Below are 23,128 nucleotides of genomic sequence, written 5' to 3'. Positions count from 1 at the left end.
GAAAAGTTTGCAGACGACGGACGACAGACGGACGCCGGACACTCTTTGATCAGAAAAGCTCACATATATCGGCACAGGTGAGCTAAAATATTCTAATTGTACAAAATCTACTTAACACCAAAGTATTTTTATCAAGTAAATAAGAATTCTTTTAAGCAGATTATTTCAAAAATGTATGGTAGAGTAAAAAATTTTCCCTCTGTGTTCTCTTTTTCCTTAGTAATGAACGAAGTATGATAACGAAAATTATAATTTACGAAGCACAGCCTAGAAATATAAAAAGTACCAACACTACCTTTACTCTTTACTCACATGTCGTAGCCAGTTACTAGAAGTTAGCTTTATTCACATTTTAAGTCAGTTACTAGTAGCCAGTTACTAGTAGCTAACTTTTCCCACTTGTAGATAGTTACTAGTAACCAGTTACTAGAAGTTAGCTTTATTCACATTTTAATTAAGTCAGTTACTAGTAGCTAAATTTTCCATATCTGTGTATTGGCTCGTCTTGAATACACAAAATAAGTCTAAAATCAACCACGTAAAATAAACTGTCAGATGATTCTTTAATCAGATTTTATAGCTCGTTATCTAATGATAATGATATGTTGTCGCGTAGTTCGTGTTTCATGGCAAGGAGAAAGCTATAAATATCAAGGCTTTCAACAAAACAATATTTATGGGAGTTTCTTTGAATTACATTGAGGTATTGTGAACCCCAAAAATATGGCATCTGTTTTGTTATTCTATTTCTTTCAGGGGGAAAAAACTTTCAAATTGCATAATTCTAGTTTTAAATAAAAGCCTGTAAAAAATTCAGTTGATAAAATCTGGAGAAAACACAAGCCAATAATCCCCTTTAGGAGCTTTGTATCGTGTTTTATCATCACTTTGAGATTACAAACAATTTAAGGTTCCTCTGAAACCCCAGTTATTAATCCCATCAATCATATGTTACAAAAAACATTATTAATCAAATCTCAGAAGTTTTGTTTCGTTCTACAAATAAGTCTTTTATTTTGTAATTTGTCCTTTATAGGAAGAAATGTCAAGGAAGACACTATAAGAAAAAAGAAGTTTTATCATAATAACTAATGCTCCTACAAACATTAAAGTTTTATTATAATAACTAATGCTCCTACAAACATTTTGTTGTGTTTCTCTCTGTTTCATGTTAATGTGAAGTTTTTGTGGAGTAAGGGTTATGTTTAACTACATATAAATGCTTAAAATATAGGATTTTATTTTTTTTATACAAGTAATTATCATTATTACTTTTTTTTGTTTGGCAGCAGTATATTAATTTCCAAAATGAGCATTTAATTTGTTTTTAGACCTGTATGTCCCTTTTCTTCATTCACTGTTGATTTCCGTTCCTTCAAATATCATCACAATTGCCATCTGTCATTTGTAAGAAAAGTGCGATTTTGGTAAAATTCAAGCTTTCACTTAAAATTTATAAAAGTGTTATATAACGTTGTCATAATACCGGTATACTTCATTACACGTTATTGTCTTTATAAGTAAATTGAATAAGTAAGAAGATCAAATGTTTAATTTTTTTTTGTACTGACATCAGTAAACAAAGCTAAACATTCAAAACAAAGTTAGTTGAAAAGAATTTGTACTGAGTTTAAGAAGTGCTACAAAGCATGGACATTGTCTGGCAGATAGGTGAGGGAATTCCTCCTCAGCATTTCCTCTATGACTAGCTCTTCATTCCAACCAAACTTCCTGGCCAAGTAAATCTACATGTATAAAGAATTTCATAGCAACATTAAATAGTGAAATCATATTCTCCAGGCCAAGTATATCTACATGTATAAAGAATTACATAAAGCAACATTAAATAGTGAAGTCATATTCTACTGGTCAATTATATCGGCAAAGAATTATATGGCAACATTAAATGGTAAAGTCATTTTTTTCAACGCTGATCAAAATGTGGTAGATTAATTATCCTCACAAAGAAAAAAGTGTCGACATCATATTTGAACTTGAATTATTAGTCCAGGCGCGGATCCAGGAATTTTTTCCAAGGGGGGGGGGGGGGGGCACCCCAGTCAAAAAAAAATTCCAACCCAAAAGTTTCTTGACAAGCAAAAAATAAAATAAAAAAAACAAAACAAAAAAACAAAAACGTAAAATCCTTTTCCCAAACGTGAAAAACACCTATTTCGTGGTGGTGATGGTGGGGTCCACGTTTTCTAAAGGGGGGGGGGGTTCCAAAGTCATTTTTTTTATTTGCTTCAGTATATACTTTTTATAACTATGCAAATTCCAGGAGGGGGAGGGGGTTCGGACCCCCACTCCCTCTAGATCCCCGCATGTAATCCCTCACACTTTCTTCATTTAAACCCATGATATTGTCGTAGGTATTTTGTTTTACTAAAATCGTTGCCCCAACACAGACACAATTGTTGTCGAATTCATACCATGACTGTATGTTATCATAAAACAGAAATACTCACTTGAGTGTTTGTCTCTAAAATTATTATCTTTGGGTGACTAATGTGTTATTCAATAATTTTCATAAATATTAAATTGAACATGAAATGCCAAGGTGAGCATGTAGCCAATTAGCCTACATGGGCATCTTATATTAGTATTTCATACAATAAATTCATTACAGTTGAAAAGCAAGCTTTTGTACTTAAAATATAAAATTATCGGACAATTATTGGCCTCCTGGAAATATAAAGCATCTAAACAATCATTTGGCTACTGCGTCAATTGTAAGAACGTTCTAGAAATGGCTTTAAAAGAGTGATGTCGTTTTATTGCCTTAAATTGACCTCTTTTATGAAAATTCTCAAACTTAATTACACATCGACTGAATATCTCCAATCACAAAGATGAACTGGCTACTGCCTAAAAAGTTAGAGTTCTGGGAACCAGGGTGCTTTTGTGGAAAAATGTTTTACGACTTCAAATTGGCTCCCAGGGTGAACATAAAAATTCTGAAACCTTATTGCACATCTACAGAACATAATCAATCATATAACAGAATATAATTTGGCTACTTCATAAAAAAAAATATAGAAATTATGAGAACAAGATTTGAGAACAAGGTTTTCGCAGGAATATGTTGTTTTTCGCCCCTAAATTTGCCTTTAGAGTGAAAATGAAAATTCCAAAACCTTATTGCATATCAACAGAACACCATCTAAAATATTCCAAAATATAATTTGTCTCTTTCATAAAATTTAAGTGGAGTTTGACAAAGTTGGATGAATTGGTTTGAGGTGTTAGATAGTGTGACAGACAGACGAATAACATATTCTTTAGAAGGTGTGGGTATAATTATATCACAGTGCGAAGACAAGTAATTGTTAAATATTAGAAAGATAGTTGAGGATTTTATTCTTCACAGATTGATATAATCCTTGAGCTTTCAAAGAATAAAGTTGAATTTATATCAGCATATACATTTAATCGTACGATTGTACATTGCAGTTGAATTGGCAATTTGCATGTATAGTTAATAATTAAAATATCCAATGAAATAGTTTTTTTTTTATTATACAGTAAGCAACATACCTTTATCTTCAGAACTTTGCCAGGACCCAGAGCCTGAAATCAATGTCAGTATTTAGGAAGAATTTATCTTTTATTATTTGGTCTTTTGTTGACAAGTATAAAATTCCCGTGAATAGCAATAAAACAATTTCTTCTTCAAAGTAAAGATTCTTGATATGTACTTTCAACCATTACTTTTATAGTCTCTACTTTTGCGCTCCAGAAAGGCTTCCATAAATTGCATACTATTTTGGTGCAGAGTAATTACAACAATATGAAGACCGCCCAACAGCTGAAAAAATCTGTCACCTTAAATGACTGTATCATAGTTTTAACAATGTATCATTTAATGATTTAAGTCTATCACTTACATGAACAGAAGTTTGCGTAATAATCGGGTATATAATAATATTGTTAGCGTTATAAAATGGTTTGTTTGTTTGTATGTTGTTTAACGTCCCTCTCGAGAATTTTTCACTCATATGGAGACGCCACCACTTTGCCGGTTGAGAGCTGCAAATTTTGTCCTATGCTCGGCACTTACGGCCACTGAGCAGTGAGGGATCTTTTTTGTGCCAGCACCTACTGCGACACGGGACCTCGGTTTATGCGGTCTCATCCGAAGGACCTTATAAAATGGTAAAAGTATTTAAAAAGCTATCAAACTATCAACTGTATTGATTGACTGTGTGTAGTATAATCCCTGGCGAGAATTTTCACTCATATAGAGACGTCACCATATACCGGTGAAGGGCTTCAAATTTAGACCTTTACCCGGCACTTAGGGCCATTGAGCAGTGAGGTTCTTTATCTTGCCAACGCCTACCGTCTCACCCGATAGACCCAAAACTTTCACTTTTAATGCCGGGCGCTTGGCGAAGGAACAGTCACTAACTATGTTATCGTCAGGTGAGACGCGGCGCAGGAACGAGAATCGAAACCTGTATCTCACAATCATGAAGCGACCGCCCAATTACAAGGCTACCCCGACCGGGTTATTGTTACAGGGTTTTCAACTATCTCGGTTAAAATCATTAATCTGCAAATTATATGATCTTAATAATGACCTTGTTTGTAAATACATCCTATCATTGAGTTCTTTTTTTTTTTTGGACTGACATGTTTCCCACCAATTGTTAGGTAATAGTTTATACCATTAAGTCTACGGCGTGTGTGACTGGTCGAAGGGATGCTTATTCCTCCTAGGCACCTGATCCTACCTCTGGTTTCATCCAAAGTTCTGTTTTTTGTTCTGTTCACGATTCTTATTCTTTACTGGGTTTTTGAGATTGATCACTTCGTTATCGTCACCTTTTACATCTATCGAGTTTTCTTGCCAAAAATATGCAAATAATTTAATTTTAAGACTATGGTCGAATCCACGTCCATATGTGATTTGTAATGGTGTTTAAAGAAGTCTGCCATGTATCATAAGCTTAGATTAAACGATTAAAGATTTCAGGTCCGGAAATCTTTTTTGATAAAAAGTAATTTGACTCTGAGGTCGAAGGTCACTCATGATAAAGCTAAACATGTTACCTATTGTTGATTCCCTCATATGCCAAACATCATAAGTCTACGATGAATGTTTTTGAAAAGTTTTGCCTGGACACGATTGTATGAAAGCAATAAGAACGCAATATTTATGCCTTGCCAAAAAGGATTTCCTTGCTAGTATCTATTTACATTAATGTGTTTACAAAGTCTTGCTTGTTTGTTTTGTTTTTTTAATGTTAAATTGAAGACTTAGATCATGACAATGTATAGTACAATCAGAACACAGCATTTTAAGCACTTTTTTTTTTAAATTTGTGCTTTCTCTTTCAAATTAAAGTCTACAAAGAAACTACATATCATGATTCAATTTCTATTTGACCCAATTTAAAATGCATAAAATCTGCATATAAGAAAACTGATTACTTACTATATACGCTACAAATAATGAGTATATGATAAGTATGACTGACGTGATTAGATACGTATACCAGGACTGGTCCGCTCCCTGGAATGTCAAAGAAAAAAATTACATGTACAATTAAATACATGATATCATTACAATAGAGTAACATTACGTATATTTAATTGATTTAAGGAATATTTACATTTCCAATGTCTTTGTCCGAGATAAAATTACAAATTGTAAAAATACTTTATTTCTACATAAATCTACTGGTTCATCGATAGGCGCGGTTTTAAAAAAAATCACGTGCGGGGCGGGACAAATAGACACAGAAGCGGGGCTATTAGCACGGGAATTTGCAGAATCAGGAGCATGTAAATATAAGGAATAACTGTCAGATTTTTTGGATTCATGACGATGATCAATCGATTGGCTTGCGTGATAATTTTATGCATAAACGCCTTCGGCGTTTATGCAAATTATCACGCAAGCCACTCGATTGATCACATCATGAATCCAAAAAATTAGAAAGTTATTCCTTAAATCAATCTAGTATCTAATATATATATCGTATATTTAATTGATTCTGAACTATTTTCCATAATATTTTTGCGAGATATCATAAAATAGGAAATACAGATGAACGAAGGTATTCGAAAAGAATATTCTTGATCCATATTATATGATATATATACTTATTTGGAATTTAAATGTATCTAGCTTTGGATGGAAGCTTTAATTTAAAATTTAAAGCACTTGAACAGGTTTGATTAAAGAATACGTACCACAAATACAATGACTAGGAAGAAATTAATGCCCATAACTAACACTGCCAGTAACCAAACAATAGCCTTCATTGCCCTACGATTGAATATATCGTTTTATCAAATCAAAAAACCCAAAGTAATACAAAAATATCTTCTCCTAATTTCATTTATTTTATTACAAAATTTATATATGTACCTACTTTCCATTCTTGAATTCTTTCATGATTCGTTCACTACTGGTAAAATGTAACACAGGTAACAGGGCGAATGGTAGCTGTACACTCTGAAGGACATTCAGCCAATTATTCATCATGTCAAGGTCATTAGTTGCTAACAGCGCCACAGCTATGGTAGGCCCCATGGCAATGGATCTGGTCAATAATACTCTCTTCCACTTAGCCCACTTTATCTGGATGAAGCCCTAAAATTTCAAAAATGGACTAAAGAATGCTCCAATTCACTCGTAATTTAATCGCTTCGAGTGAAACAATAGAATTACTGTGTAATTTGGTATATTTCTCTCTTCCTGCAAATTCAGGGGCCCGTTTTACAAAAAATGTTACAACTAAAACCAAAAACTTGAGTTTATTGCAAGATTTTGCAAAATTAATCATTCTGTTTAAAATTTCTAGCGTAAAAATATCTTACCACATTCCCTTTAAAAAGATTAAAACCATTTTCAATATAATGTAAATTAAAACGATATAAGCAGAATTAAGTTTTGGTCTTAGTCGTCAGTTCTTTTGTAAAACGGGCCCCTGAATTTATCGACTGATACTTTTCAAAAACAACCGTAACTTGGCTAAAGTGAATTTATGTGCAATGTGCAATATATTTTTTATTTTTGTATAATGAAATATGAAGATTACCAACTGTAATCAAGCTCAAAAGTCCACTGAAAAATACAAATAGGGAGCAGAGCAAACACTGATCTGTAAAAACATCAGAGGTGGGATCAGGTGCCATGGAGGAGTAAGCATCTCCTGTCGACCGGACACACCCACCGTGTGCTCCTTATCCCGATCGGTTAAACAGAAAAAAAAATCCGTAGACAATTCAATGTGAAAATAATGGCTTAACAATTTGTACGAAAATATCAGTTAACATTCGACTTAATGATAGATTGGTACCGTATAAGATTTCCATTGTATTTACTAACTAGGTCATTGTATTGACCATAGAATTTGCGAAATTGGACTTTACACGGGAATGGTGATATCCTTGTATCATCAACTTATTTTTCAATTTCAAAATTTTTCCTACTTAGAGCATGCTCTTGCGTATCGAATCAACTGGGAGACATAAACTTCATATGCAGGTGATAATGGTATATTGCTGCATAGATAAATGAAATTAACGATGAAGTCATCATGTTTATCGTAAAGTTTTGTTGTAAGGTTTGCCATTAATGTATATTTCTAGTAAAATATCCAAATATAAAACAGATGTGTTAGACACTCTGTACCATCTTTTATTTCAAGTTCACTGGGATATTTCGTGTCGACATATGAATGGAAGTAACTATTGCTAATTGTCGATATATCCAAATGTCGAGCTAAAGGCCACAGCAAGTGTTTTCTTCTTCTCATGACGAATGTTTTAAAAAATGATTTCTGCTTCAATGAAATATATGGAGATAACGAACAGTATTCAAGCTCAAAAGTCCATTAAACAATACAAAATAGGAGCAGAGCAAACACGGACCTCCAAACATCAGAGGTGGGATCAGGTGCCATTGAGGAGTGAGCATCCCCTGCCGACCGGTCACACCCGCCGTGTGCTCCTTGTCATGATAAGGAAAAAACGGGAAAATCCGTCGACAATTCAGTGTGTAAATTGTTGTATATTGCTGCATAAGTAAGGGAAATTGACGATTGAAAAGTTAAAGTCATCACGTTTATCATAAAGCTTGGTTGTTAGATTACCATAAACCTCTTTTTCAAGTAAAATATCCAAATATGAAACAGATGTGTCAGACTCTGTGGTATCTTTTATCTCAAGCTGACCAGGATATATCGTATCGACATAAGAATGGAAATAGCCATTGTTAATTGACAATACGTCGTCGATATATCTAAATGTCGAGTTGAAGGCCACAGCAAGTCTTTTCTTCTTTTCACGTACAAGATTTTGGACAAATTCTGCTTCATATGAATACAAAAAAAGGTCCGCTAATAACGGGGCGCAATTGGTACCCATGGGAATTCCAATAGATTGTTGGAAGACCTGGAATCCAAAAACCACATAGATATTGTCAATCAGAAACTCAAGCATCTTTTTAATGTCAACTTCAGAGTACTTGTGTGTACAATCAGAATGTTTTTTAACAAATAATTTTGCAAATAACCAATGACAAGGTAAGTATATTTACGAGTTCCATTTTTATTGAAAAAGCAGCTGTCAATGATATCAAAAAGCCTGGACTTTAACTTATCGTGGGGAATGGTTGTGTATAAAGTTGAAAAGTCGTAAGTTTTTAAGCTGTTGATTTTGGTAAAATCTTCTGATTTCAAATTTTCCAAAAGTTTCTTGGAATTTTTTAGTATCCACATCTGATTTACACCACTTCTCGAATATATTGTTGCACAATACTCTTGAAGTTTCTCCTTCACCACTGTTAATATCTTATTGAGGAGTAAAGAATTAATAAAAGAATAGCTCTGCTAATAAAGGGATGCATTCGGTACCCATTTGAAATCCAGCAGATTGTCGAAAGACTTGATCTCCACAAATTACATAGGTATGTCATCAAAAACCCAGGCATCTTTTTTATATCAACTTCAGAGAACTTTTGTGTACAATCAGAATGTTTTTAATAAAATAATTCTGCAAATGACCAATTACAAGTTAAGAAAATTTACGAGTTCCATTTTTATTGAAAAAAAGCAGCTGTCTTTCACGTCAAAAAGACTTTAATTTATCGTTGGGAATGGTTGTATAAAGTGATGAAAAGTCGTTACGTTTGTTATGGATTTTGGAAAAATTTTGTGATTTAAAATTTTTCTAAAAGTTCATTAGAGTTTGAAAGTATCGACATCCGATTTACATCATTTTTCGAATATATTGTTGCACAGTACTGCTGAAGTTTCTCCTTCACTGCCGTAAATATTTTAATGCGGAGTAAAGAAATAGCCTTGGTAGAACCTTTACTGGAACGCGCTATGTACCTTTGTTTGTAATGATTTTTATGTAGTAACTTCATGAGGTTTAATACTGACATTTTTTTTAAAGTTTCCTATGCATCTGAATCCCAGTATTTTTAAAGTTTTAGGCATGTTTTAATATTTTTGCATTTTTAAAAAAAAATTGTATGGTTGTAAGTCTCGATTTTATATATATATATATATATATATATATATATATATATATATATATATATATATATATATATATATATATATATATATATATATATATTTGTGCCATTAGCCCCAATGAAATGCCCATTCCCCGTATATTCTGTTGGGTAGTATTGAAGCACACCTTGATTGCATTTAAATGATGTTACAGAGTTACTGTACTAAAGAAATCAAAACAAGCATACTGAGAGTATTGCATTAGCAATACTAGTCCCCTACCGGCAAGTGTAATCTGGTTCCCGTTAAGAATTGAAAATGTCATAATTCCGTCAAAAATCGATGAAGCGGAACTAAATGCAAACTTGATCTATAACTAATCAAGGTAAAGTCACATACCAAAAATCAGCTCAATATCTGAAAGTGTTTAGAAGAAAATTGCGGAAAACCCTTAAATATTGAAAAGGCCATAATTCCGTCAAAAATCAATGAAGCTAAACGAAATGCAAACTTGATCTGTAACTCATCAAGATACACTCACATACCAAAAATCAGTTCAATATCTGCAAGCGTTTAGGAAAAAAGTGCGGAAAACCAAGTGGGACAGACTGACAGACAGACAGACGGACAGACAGACAGACGGAGGGACAGACTCAGAGGAAACCTATAGTCCCCTCCAGTTTCACCGGTAGGGGACTAATAATCACTCTTTTTGCTCTGCAATTTTAGGTCTTAGAAGGTTGAAAAATTTGAAATGAGCCGAAAAGTAGATCACAGGTTAAGAACCATTCTCTGTAATGACTTGAACTTTGATATACGAACTGTGACACGCATAGTCTTAGAATTTCTCCCGACTCTATATAATAAAAGTCTTTGATATCGTAAAGTCAAATCAGGCAAAAAATTGGTTGCTTTGTGTCATGGTTATCATGGCAGCATGCCCTAAAGTTTGAAAAAGACATTTTTGAACATTTTCACAGCCCCATGTTTAACGTAATGTTTGCAGCAATACAGACAAGGGACAATGGTTGTTTCCAAGTTAAAGGTTTAATGTCTTAAATGCATTATAAACATATTTGGAAAATCAGCTATTGGTAACAAAATATTTAAATGTAATAATTTTATTCATTACTTTTTATAAAGTCATACACATACATACAAAAATAAAATCAACTTTAGGTTGAAATGCAACCGAATCCTTTTAACATACATGTATTTGATGGAATAAATGGTAAATATCTTTTTGTTTGGCAATGGTTGCTATGGTTTTAATACTGCAAAGCAGGGTTGGCAAAAAACTGGGAAATACTCGTATTTCCCAGGACGGTGGGAAATACTGGTAATTACCGGAAATTACTGGTATTTCCCGGGAAATACTGGGAAATAAGAAATAGGTACATATTTCATTCATATTGACATGTAGTACACCTTATTGGCTAAGATATCTACCTGGTATCACTGTTCCCGATATAAAAAATTCTGGTTTCCAAGTAATTCATTTTATATACAGTCATGTAATCATAACACAGTATATTCATACGAGTATACAATGTACCAATCATGAGTGCTTGAGTCAGATGTAGTCTATAAAGGTCTATGAAATGAACACAAAGATCCCAGTTGGGTTTTTATGTAACTAAAGAAGGATCTAAGAAAATTCTTAAATGTAGAGTATGGTATGAATATCAAATCTGAGAAGAAGCCTTTAGTTTTACTCAAGGTAATTATCTCTCAAAAACAGGACCACAAAACTGTCCAGAGCAATTTGTTAAAACAACATGTCGATTGATTGTTTGTAATAACTACAGTGTTTATAGAAGGATAAAAACAATTTTTTTTGTTCTTGGATTTATAATTAATAAACTTAATAATTTTACAAAACTGAAAAGAAACTTGAATTGAAAAACTCCTGTTTTTGTACAGCCAGGGAAATGTTTCAGAATGCTTTTGGGTATGGGACCTGGAGTAGGCGACACATTCTGAGTATGTTATGTAGCAATTTGAGACATATTCCATATTATTCATTTTCTGTTTTTATGTTTATTTTATTTTTAAATTTTGTATAAGATCGAATGAATTAGAGAAATAAAAAACTCTAATAACTTAGTATTTCCCAGTATTTCCCAATATTTCCAAGTTTAGAGAAAATTTGTAGTATTTCCCGGGACGGGAAATACCGGTATTTACCACTGGTATTTCCCGGCCAACCCTGCTGCAAAGAGATTTCAAATTTATTTTCTAAATATCTTAATCCCAACCTATCTTTGAAATAGAGCTTTGCTATAGAAATTATAGTAAAAAATATGTATTAAAAGCTGAAAAATATTTCTTTTCCTTGGATACGTACGTACCCTTGTATATAGATTCCCAAAACTTTTATGATTGATATTTATGAACAACTAACCTGACTTTCAATTTTGACTACCACACAATCTATGACTGGATGCAAAAAGCCGGCACATAGGGTTTAATATTGCTATAAAGTTAACAAAATCGAACATTTTCCAAAGAATCATTACTTTAACCACTGGTACATTGTTTCCAGATTACACTACAGAGTAGCAATTGATCCCAATTTTTCTTATGTTGTCTGTGTTACAAAGTCCTAAGGATTAATGTTTGCCAGATTGAATTTCCTTATTTTTCCTTAAGATAGCAGCAATAACCAAAACTGTTGTGTGGTTACACTGTGATACCATGGCAACCATGTAAGTTATTTATAGAATATTGCAAATACCATATATTACTAAAGTCGAATATTTTTATTTGTTTTTTTCCTAGTGTTGTTAATTGAGTGTGATCATGAAACACCTTTTATTAGTAAATATTGAGTGTTTTTTTCGGCATTTTAAAATGTATTTCAAATGTACCCATTGTTATCAATTACTTAGATAGATATATTCTAATTACTGATTAGTCTCTCTATAGCATAGGTTGCAACAAGGTATAATGTTTTTCTGAGAGTGGTTTGTTCGATTTTCTTAGTCTTTATTCAACCGCAATATAGATTCAAAGTATCTGAAAATCTTTTAATTTATAAAACGTTTCCGGCTGTTACCATGGCAACCAAGACACATAGGAACCAGTTTTTATTTCATATATGTTTTTGGTATCACGTTGTAATAATGAGTAGAGTTTCATCAAAATCGGAGACTATGCGTGACAAAAAAGTTAAAGTGGTTACAGAGAATAGTCTTAACTATTTTGGTTCTAAAGTGGGAATGTGTCGCATCTTGATACCAGGCTCCGCCGCCATAAAACAGTGAGAATTCTCAAAAAAAAAAATCCTCAAGTCTTGAGAATTACTCAGTCAAGAATATTCTTAAATTCACCTCCATAAAACCTGAGAACAATTCTAGACTTAATTTTGTTTAACGGCGGCGAGGCCAGGATTTCCATACAGTGGGAAAAAATTCATGCAAAATTGCGACATGAGCTTTCTTGTAAGAAAGAGGATATATGTATTTATCTAAAAACATTTTTTACCAAAAAGCTAGAAATACTCGTAAGGAGATGGGCGAACATAGCGTGCAGAAAGCCTATAAATTCAAATATATAAAATTCATGTTCAATTTGTGAATTCAGTAAAGTTCTCATTATCGAAATGTATGAAATTATGATAAACAAAACTTTCTGAGGAAAATTTTCTCGGAAAATTTATTCTTTTATTTAAAAAATAATGTGATATTCGTGGGGGTTCGAACCTTAGCAATAAAAATCCTGAGTATCATTTTCTTTCGAGACTAGCACGCTATCCCTAGAATACTCAAGATTTGATGAACAGTGGCATTTAAATCATGTTTGTGATATGACCCTTGACTTAATGGACTCCAAGTATTTCTCGAAAAGATGCGAATGATGTGTCATAAAAGTATATTTTTAAGGTATAGTGGGTCTTTGCTTCATATTTTAGGAAACCAAAAAATGTATATTTTTATGCAAACTTCGAGGATTAACTTTCAAAAAAAAAATGGAGCGAAGACCCACTCATATCGAAAAATAGCGTTATAGTATGAGAAAATGACTCATTTTGCCCTCTTTAGTGTATGTACAATATTTCATAAGCAAATAATTTCAATCTCAATAATATTTTTTTAATTTTTTAATAAAAATTTCAATAATTTCAATGATATTTTTGCAAATTGTAGAGATTTTATATAAAGTATATTTTAATGTTAAATGAAATATCAAGGAAAATTTTGAAATAATTGAGATTTAATTTTTCACCTTCATGTTTGTCACACTATAGGCTTTTTGCTCGACATGTTCACCCATCTTCTTTCTAAAATATTGTAAGATTTACTGGAGACAACCTTTATATGGACTTGTGCTGATAATATGCAGGTGCAAGGAAACAACACAGTTTCTTGATGTAACATTTGAGTTTAATACTTCAAGTAATACCTCCATCACAAACTGACCAGCATATGTTCCCTGAAATAAAAAAAATACAAAGGAAGGTAAAATTGGCTCAAATGATCAATGCCAAAAGGGAAAAGAAAAGATTGATTGCAAAACATGTACCGTCATAGTTGAACTCTGTCCTGCTGCTAGAATTCCTACTCCCCACACGATTTTCATCGCTAAACCATAGTTTTCATACAACCAATCACCCTGTAGAAAAAAAAAAGAAAAATCATATTGGTTGTCTTCTGAAAGGAACACAAAAGAAAATCCCAAAGTTGTGGTGGACAAATACATGTATGCTGCTATATTATTTGATCGATTGCTCATTATTTGAATGCAAAATAATAAGTATATACGATTTACAATGCTCTGATTTAAATGGTACACTTGTATATACATTAATAAAAGTAAAATAAGTCATTAAAAACCCCATGTTTCTAGAGTTACTTACCGCGACCTTCAAGCTGGCTGTGTCGGCGTACTTAGGTTCTGAGAAGGCTGCGGCAAACACAGATACCACAAAGAGGTTGACAAGCAAGGAGACAAACAGAGCTATTGCTGTAAAAGCATGTAATAGCATTAATCTATTACAAAGAGAATGATCATAAGAATAACATTCCTGATACTGGCCTAGAATAATACATAGGCACTTGGGGTATGGACCCCCCCCCCCCCCCGTGAAGAAGAAGCCTTCTCTCTTTTTATGTATCAGTCGAAAACGATATATTTAAAAACAGCTTATAGAAACAAAAAAGTTACATTATTGGTAACATATAGTGCATATTAGAATACAAAAAATAGGAAAAAGGTGACTCGAACCCAGATTTAAAAAGAAAAAAAAAACGGAAAAGGGGGGGTGTCCATACCCCAAGTGCCTATGGTAAAACACACCGAATTTGATATTGGCTCAATACTCAGTAATTACTCATTTGTTCAAGTTCAGGGACATCTACGGGCTCAGTCATACCTTACCGGATAGCGCTTACGGACGTCAAACAGGTGACAAAATTTTCAATCCCTTCAGTCGTCTACGTTTACACACGTTTTTTTGTCCGATTCTTACTTGGTGAGTACGTTCATGTCCGAAGACGTCCGGTGAAGTTCGTTTTATATGGCCATAAGTTTTGAGCATTTTCAAAACTTGGAACGAACACCGGTGGACTAGGTGTCCCTTTAAAGTGAGGTGGGCATAAATTTCGTACGGAACCCATGCATTTCTTCTGTACTTGACATTTCTGCTTACATTAGAGTCCAAAGGACCTAAGTCACAACTGGTCAATTACCGGTCATGTAACGGATACACCGGACTTGCCTTGGACACTGACCGCACGACCGTTAATCTATCGTACGAAAACAGGTTTTTCAGATGTGCTTCGTTTTACACGGTTAAGGTACTCATTCGTTACTGAAATGTAACGTTAGTTGACCGTTGCTTGTGCGATGCATTTCTTATAATCGTTCGGTCTTCATGCGTTGATTACTCTAGTACATCGAAAAGCGGCGGGGATGACTTACATCAAAGTTACCAAGGATTTGCATTCTCATGATTCTGTCGCCGTACTTCCAATAAGGTGTGACGACATCTTTTAGCACTATCCAGTAAGGTGCGATAGAACCCTAACACTGCATACTGAATAATTTTAATCTCATGGTAGTTTTATGTAGCTAAGGTGATCTGCTATTTGATGTCAGATAGCATAAACGAAAAACACACACAATTTGTAATAGATTAAAGCATTCTTGACATTAAATATGACCAAAATCAAATAATTGAATACATTATTTGCATGTATTTTCCAAATTTAGGTACGTAAAGCTTCTGTTCACAAATACTTCATTATCTTTGAACATTTCACCCAGGGAAACTTGCAGGCACCCTGCATTGAAAATGAACAAGACAATCTCATTATGTACTTCTTCATATAAATTCTCTTCATGCCCAAAATCATTTATCGTTCGTGCTTTGTAAAGCTTTCCTCTAAATATACACAGCTGCTGTATAAAAAATGTGTTTCTACTACCAATTTTGCCGAGTTGACCTGACTACATTTGTTTTATTCCCAGGACACTTTGCATTTCGTGTTTTAACAATTGATACTCACAGGTAACTATTTTTTGAGTAAATTAAAATATTTTACTTAACTCTTTTGGACTCCACTGGGGGTGGGGATCATAACGTACCCGATTCTATGCTGTTGTACTTGATCGACTCTTTAATCTCAATTCTGTCTGTTCGATCTATAATACGAGACTGAACAAAAAAATCGTTATTTATTAAAAAAAAAATAATTAATTAATTCAAGCAAGTGTATATTGCAACAAGCATTGTAAAAAATCAAACCTAAAATTTTCGTATATTCAAAATGATATGAATAAACACAAAGACTTTCTTAATGCTCTCCCTGTTGTAATTTCATGTCGCATTGAGAAATGCTATAATTACACTAAAATAATTAAATGGTTTTAACAGTTTCAGTTCCAGGAAAAAAACTAAAAAAAAAAACAAAACAACAACATTCAATGTAATGTTTATTTTATAATTTTTGTATGTTTTCCAAAATCCTATGCATTCAAACAGATACCTTTTTCAAGAATTAATTGGTCAACGGATTTGTGTTGTCATATTAATATTACACAAGGATCTTGAGAGTGATTGCACAAATGTAAACTTGAATAGTTCTTTTAACAACTTACTAATACTAATGAACTGTGAAGATAAATATTGTGTGGCATAATGACTGCTCCCACGATTCCAACCAATTGTTGTATCGCATCCTTATTACAATCCTGGCACCATGGAAACCATAGACCAATCAGGATGTCTCCCTGGTTGGGTTTAATTTTGATATACTGCAAAGAAAATCAAACACAAATTATACTACCAAAATATCAAGATCACTGAAATAACCGAAACCACTCTAGAACGAATCCAATATAGAAATTTTACATCTTGTCAAATTGTTGTTACCAATCGAAAACTTTCTTAAAAGAATGATCTCACTATATAGAGAAAGGCTCCGGCCATTATTGTAATGAGGGAACAGAAGAACGCCTCCAACTTCCTCAAACCAAACTGCTCCAAGAAAAGAAACGTGAATGTGTCAGCCCCGGTAATGAGGACACCAGCCCAAATTGGAATCCTAGGGCGGAAAGACGGGAAATAGCTTTTAAAAATGCTTTATCCGGTCTACTAAATCGTCATTCTATATCAAATACATGTATGTAATAAAACCTTAGAAACACTTCCATTAACATGATCACATTTTGAATCCATAGTTTACTTAGAAGTATTTCTTACAATTTATTGGAGAGAAGATTGATCGCAATCGATGATCCTATGACTTCCTGTATGTCACTTCCTATAATGGCGATTTCCATCATTAGCCAAAGTATGTACCGCGGAATTTTGGGATATTCCTGACGACAAACGTCTGCGAGATTCATTCCTATAAAATAATTTACCAATAATCAATTCTAAACATATGATAAGAATAGCTCAAAGAATAATCGCATACAACAAAAGTGTATATAATACTGAATAGGGCCAATCTTCACTTAATGAATAATGATAACAACAAAATACCCGAACTTTCTAGAAAGTGTAGGTATAATAATTATCGCTGTCACGCAAAAAAAAAAGTTGCCAAAGCATATTTCCATTAATTACGGAAAAAGTACCTGTGACACATCCCAGTCGGGCTGCTAGTAACTGAAGCATTAGTCCCAGTACAGTGGACCACATCAAAACCCATAGTAACTAACGAAATCATGAAAAAGAAGGAAGACTGGTTAAAAGAATAAATGTTTTAAAAAATATTCATTAGAAGAACATTTCATTCATTATTGTCTACTGCATTTAAAAATTCGTTTGTGGTAGGCTTTCAGTGCTACCTTATATTTTGCAATGGCTCCGGCTTGAAGGTCGGATTCTATATTTCCGGGGTCAAGGTAGGCTATACTCATCAGAAACCCAGGTCCAGTGTATGCCCATAACTTCCGGAAGCTGAACGCCTTCTGCAAAGACATGGGGCCTGTTTACAATTACGATGTTCCAGGTAGCCTTTTCACCAAATATATATATGTACATCTATATCGTTGCTTCGCCTACCTCAGCCTTGAATGTGATAACAAATTTAATTGATTGGTGATAATTAATTGATTGATTGCAGCTTGATTATTTCAAGACTATTTCACTCTTATGAAATATCACGAGATATCGGTGAAGGGCTTCAAATTTAGACCTTATTTAGCAGTCAGGACCACTGAGCAGTGCCAACGCCTGCCGTGATAATGGCTTCAATTCGAAAGACTACCCGGTCTACCTATTTTATATCAACTTGGGTTCCTCGTGACCGGAGCTTGATTCCACGACCTTCCGATCACGTAAAAATTTGCGGCAAAGTTTAGTCATTCCTAAAATAACTCAGCATATAGTGCAACTTACTCCTGTTGATTTAGGAACCCTGACTTGACCAGCGGCTATCTCGAATCCTCCCCCGTCCTTCTGTATAGTGGTGTTATTCCCCGCAACATCTTCCTCCAATGTTTTATACTTTTCCATGGTTACACTACTAGGCTCCGGAAGTCCTACTGTATAAGAACATACGATTCATGCATATGATAGAGTCATGTGATGAAGTACTCACATATTTTTGCTCATTTGGATATAGAAAGATTCGGCGATTACAAAGCAGATAGTAGCTGAAGTTAGTATTAACAACCAAAGTGATTTTCTTTGAAGGGATGTATTTGTCAAGTACAATCGGTGATACCACGCAAAAAAGAATTGTGTGGGTGTTAACTTTGACCCACACTGAAGAGGAAAAAATGTTTTTTTTTTTATTATAAACTTTCAGTGAAACAACATAAAAAAGAGAACTCACCTCAGTCATTTTGATGGCTTATTTATTTCCTGATTAACCCCAGTTTTTCATAACAGTGTTTATCAGTATGTCTAGGGAGATAAATATTATGGGTAGATATAAATTGTGATACGTAAGACAATATAAACAATTATATAAATGTGAGATATGCAAATAGCTACAGGTTATTGTAAACTTCAAACAAAGTGTCCGTGACCGAAAGGTGCATGAATGACCGTCTGTCTGTCAGAATGGACATTTGTTAATTTACGAAATCGTGAACATGACTAATTACCATTTGATCCATCATTTTATGCTAAACAGAACAAAATCAAAACCTTCATTTTTGGTGCTGTTCAAAGTACAAATTTCAAAATCCGTGGTACGTTTAAATCAAAGCGGTAAACTGTATTTATCTGTATCCGTATTAACTTAAAATTACAATTAAGAACTGAGAGAGAGCGAACATTTTGTTGTAATATCAGATAACTGATCTCTATCTACCATCACTGTGTGTTTGTATCACAGTGGGACAGAAATGAACTACGACATATCGCATGCCTATGAAACAGGAAGACGTTGTTGACCAACACAAAAGTTTAATTTAGCTGCAAAACACAAATAAACAACAAAGTATAGAAGCTGCTAGTCCATAAGTGGTGTACCCTGGACTATCATGAGAAATGGCAGTGTATCATACTGAGGATATCACAATAGAAAGATGCTGAGAAGATCTCAAAAGTCAAAAGGTCATCCGTAGGGTCCATATAATTTTTTAGGTATCAAAACGTAAGGACTTTCATTGCATAATCAGAGTATGCAAATGCAGTTTAAATTAGGTACCTATAGTTAGCGATGTCTATGAAAAACGGCATATATCTACCACAAAAATACATACATACCAGAAACACTTCTGAAAGTTGTCGAACCTAAAAGATGATATGAATGACGTTATTCATTTGTGTGAATCGACATGATTTCTAATTTAACATGTATGTCAATTTCAAATATTAGTTTTTAAGCAGCTTCAAACCGTGTTATGTAACTATCTAATAAGGGTCTGTCATCTTAATCATAATAATAAGGAAACGGATTAGTATAAGTTTTCAAACTTGTTTCTGAATCCTTTTGGATTTTTTTGTACTACTTACCTGTATTTTCTGCTTGTCATTTTCAAATAAAATATGGTTTAAACTAAAAGATGATATCATCTTGAAAGTTCATTTGCGGCTCACGACGCAACATCCTTCGTCCCATTTCACAAAATAACTTACATGTACTACTATTGAGACCAAATTTTAGCTGTTGGTAATTTTTTTTCAAAATCGATTGTTCTGTTAAAGTTAAAAAATAGTTTCCATGAAAATATCACCGGGGAAAATAAGTGTAAAACTTTCCGGCAACGATGAAACATCAAAATGCTTACGATGGAATAGCACTTTATTATAAACTTAGGTCGGTAGGGTGAATTCTGGAAATCCAAAATTTACACCCGAACAATCCGAAACCTAGGACTTAACTGATTAACAATGATGCATGTAACATATAAATAATAAAGTATAACAATGACAATTAGCACAATTCTGAGCATGAGTGGCAGATGGCTTAGATAGAATAACTCATGACATGTTGAGTAAATTGATTAAATTGACGCGGTTTGAGTTGCATGGTAATTAGCATAATTAAAGTCTTTCATGTTGTTTTAAGTAATTACAATAGATTAAAAGTATATTTCAAAGACAGTTAAAACATGCCACTAAAATTCTTTTTATCAAAATTTACACCGTGATAATTCCCTCTCGCTTCGGAAAATGAGACGTCCTCGTCTCAGGAATCACCGGGTATTGGCATGTGGAACACTAGGTTGTTGGTACCAGTAATGCTTGGTTGGTGTTGGTAGAGGGAGGAAAGGGTGTTGTTTGTCAACACGTCTCCTAGTTGAGTCGTATGGTCTTTGTTCGTTTGGTCTGTTTTGTAACTTTGAGATTTGTTTGTGAAGAGCGGATGCCACGGTCTGAAGATTATCACATTTCCGTATTAGTCCACTGACTTTTGTCTTAAGGGCTTTATTCTGAGTCTGCATTGCAGCTAGTTGGTTGCTGAGGCCCGTTGATTTAAATAAATTGCGGACGTCCTCAGAATCAAGGTTTTGAAATGGTAACAATTTCACTAGCTGCAGTCTGTCATAATATTCCTTTATTCTTCTTGAACCCCTGTGCCATTTGCTTACGGACTTAGTCTGCAGATAAAGTACACTCTTCCTTTGCGTCTCCGCAACAGCAACACTCTTTGGACTACTTTTAGAAGCAGTCCGAGAAATACACATACCTGCAGTAGAATCGCATTTTGACGACTTGTTGTCAGACGATCCGACAGACGGGTTTCCCGGGTTTGTCTTAAAGCAGGCCCGTCTTGACCCCTTGGCTTGATCCTTTTTAATCAATGTATTCCTTTGGGAGGAACGGTAAGGTGTGGTTGCAGAAGAGAAACATACTTTCGCATAATGACCAAGTTTTCCGCACACGAAACACTCGGAACGTGTAGCTGGACACGTGAATCTTTTTAGACCCAAACTGCGCGGTCATAAAAATATCTTTTATAAATCTTTTTTAAAAGGATTAAATACGTTTTAAAAATTTATGTGAAAAAGAAAAGTGCAAATTTTATTTTGTTTTTACTCGCAAATTATTTTGTAAAACAAAAACCTGGTTCATATCCATTGAAAGCTCCAGTTGAAATTTTCTGAAAAACATGAGAGAAACGCCAATTTAGATTTTAAAAAAATCAATGAAGAGGGGAATGGTAGGGAATTTAATAGCAATATTTCCTAGAGAGCATTGCACCTGATCCCACCTCTAAATTTTGAGGTCCGTTTTTGCTCTGCTCCAAATGTGTATCGTTTCATTGGACTTTCGAGATTGAATACTGTTCGTTATCTTCATATTTCATTTAATTACACCATTTACTGGCAAAACTTTTTTTTTTTTTTTAAATAGAGGATGGGGGTAACTGGACCATCTTGCTTCTTGCAACCAGCTAGATTCCCCAATGCATAAATTAATTTGTTAGTACTGAAAATTATTTTTGGCGATGGTGAATTTGGATTCCACCAACTCAAACATCACTGATGGCTCCGCCAAAGCAAGGTTTAGTTCTACGGTTCTATCCTCTTGATAGTGTACAAACGACTATGAAGTGGCCAAATTGCAAATTTCTGACCATTAGAGACGTTGAGGTAGAAACAAAGAGTAGAGAAAGAACTAGTATCACTTGAAGGATAAAGCAAATTTGGTTATTTTAAAATGTACCATGACGGCGCTGGATAAGTTAATTATCATAACACAAGGCTAGTTTATCTAGTGGTCTCATACAATTTTTTTTTTTTTTTTTTTTTTTTTTTTTTTTTTTTTTTTTTTTTTTTATTAATACCAATTGTCACACACATGTCTATAATCTGGATTACAACATTATATCATTAATGAATATAATAAACAAATAAACAAAAAAAATTATAATTGTGACAACTGAGAGATAGAGAGAAAGAGAGAGAGAGAGAAAGAAAGAAGGAGAGAGAGGGGAGGGGGTTGAGAATGGTAAAAGAAGAGCATGATCAAAGATAAATGTCTGTTCATTAAAGTACTGGTAAGAGTATGTCCAAGGATTGTGCAAAATATCTTTAAGTGCCTATTTGCAGGGTCTTACATAAGTGAAAGCCAATTTTTCCATTTATTATTAAACTCTTTAATTTGATTACTTTTTGTTGCGCTATATTTCATGGTAGATAGTAATGTTTTAACATCTCCACGTAATCCTTGTAATCTCAAAACCTCATTACGACATTTAGTTCTGTATATAAATGATTTAATACATAACAGTATTGTATTTAATTCCTTACTATTGGGTATTGGGTTTCCAAGTATGAATGTACAACTATCTATTGGAAATTCTATATTATGAGCTTCGCAAAGAATGGTAAAACTATTTATAAGTTCTTGAACCTTCTGGCATTCCCACATAATATGAAAAATTGTTTCCTCACATGTCTGACAGAAGCTACACAATTTAGTATCTTTCAAACCCATTTTATATAAAATTTTATTTGTAACTAAGATATGTTGATTTATTCTGAATTGTAGCCATTGTAATTTAGAACTTTTTGTACATTGGAAAGGAATTTTGTATAGCATTTCCCATAGGGAATCTTGAATTTCAAAATGTTTACTCCATTTCACTTTTGAGAAAGGTACTACATGTTCTGTATTCAAAATATTATACATAGGTTTTGTTCCTTTTTTAGCTAAACAGAATAATTTTAAATAAAAAGGTAGAATGGGCTTTGGGTTTGATCTTTCTTTGTTTACTTTTTCTACAGCCATAGCT

The 23,128-nt window shown here is 33.6% G+C and overlaps 1 protein-coding gene across 1 annotated transcript; it reads right to left on the bottom strand.

Moving 5' to 3' along the window:
* Window positions 1-1,634: 1,634 nt before the first annotated feature.
* Window positions 1,635-18,447, bottom strand: LOC133189718 (metal transporter nramp1 homolog). The gene is made up of 15 exons (XM_061325121.1): window positions 18,331-18,447; window positions 17,778-17,900; window positions 17,565-17,643; window positions 17,185-17,332; window positions 16,888-17,026; window positions 16,581-16,736; window positions 16,068-16,137; window positions 14,338-14,444; window positions 14,004-14,093; window positions 13,884-13,913; window positions 6,384-6,604; window positions 6,202-6,277; window positions 5,441-5,518; window positions 3,538-3,570; window positions 1,635-1,745 (listed from the first exon to the last, which is right to left on the bottom strand). Exons 1-15 carry the CDS (start codon window positions 18,445-18,447, stop codon window positions 1,641-1,643), a joined length of 1,572 nt encoding a protein of 523 aa, XP_061181105.1. The 3' UTR covers window positions 1,635-1,640.
* Between the last annotated feature and the right edge of the window lie 4,681 nt (window positions 18,448-23,128).

This window comes from Saccostrea echinata, unplaced genomic scaffold, assembly GCF_033153115.1.
Source record: "Saccostrea echinata isolate AGI-Se365-2 ecotype Australia unplaced genomic scaffold, CSIRO_AGI_Sech_v1 ptg000019l, whole genome shotgun sequence".
In the NCBI taxonomy this organism is placed as follows: Eukaryota; Metazoa; Mollusca; class Bivalvia; order Ostreida; family Ostreidae; genus Saccostrea; species Saccostrea echinata.
The sequence above is the reverse complement of the archived record's forward strand: the minus strand, read 5'-3'. Positions and strand labels throughout refer to the sequence as shown.

Coding starts and splice junctions, on each gene's coding strand:
- LOC133189718 (XM_061325121.1), bottom strand. CDS start 18,447: ATGGAAAAGTATAAAACATTGGAGGAAGATGTTGCGGGGAATAACACC. Junction 17,027..17,184: donor AATCTTCTCTCCAATAAATT/GTAAGAAATACT, acceptor TTTCCGCCCTAG/GATTCCAATTTGGGCTGGTG. Junction 6,605..13,883: donor CTGGTCAGTTTGTGATGGAG/GTATTACTTGAA, acceptor TTGAAATTTTAG/GGCTTCATCCAGATAAAGTG.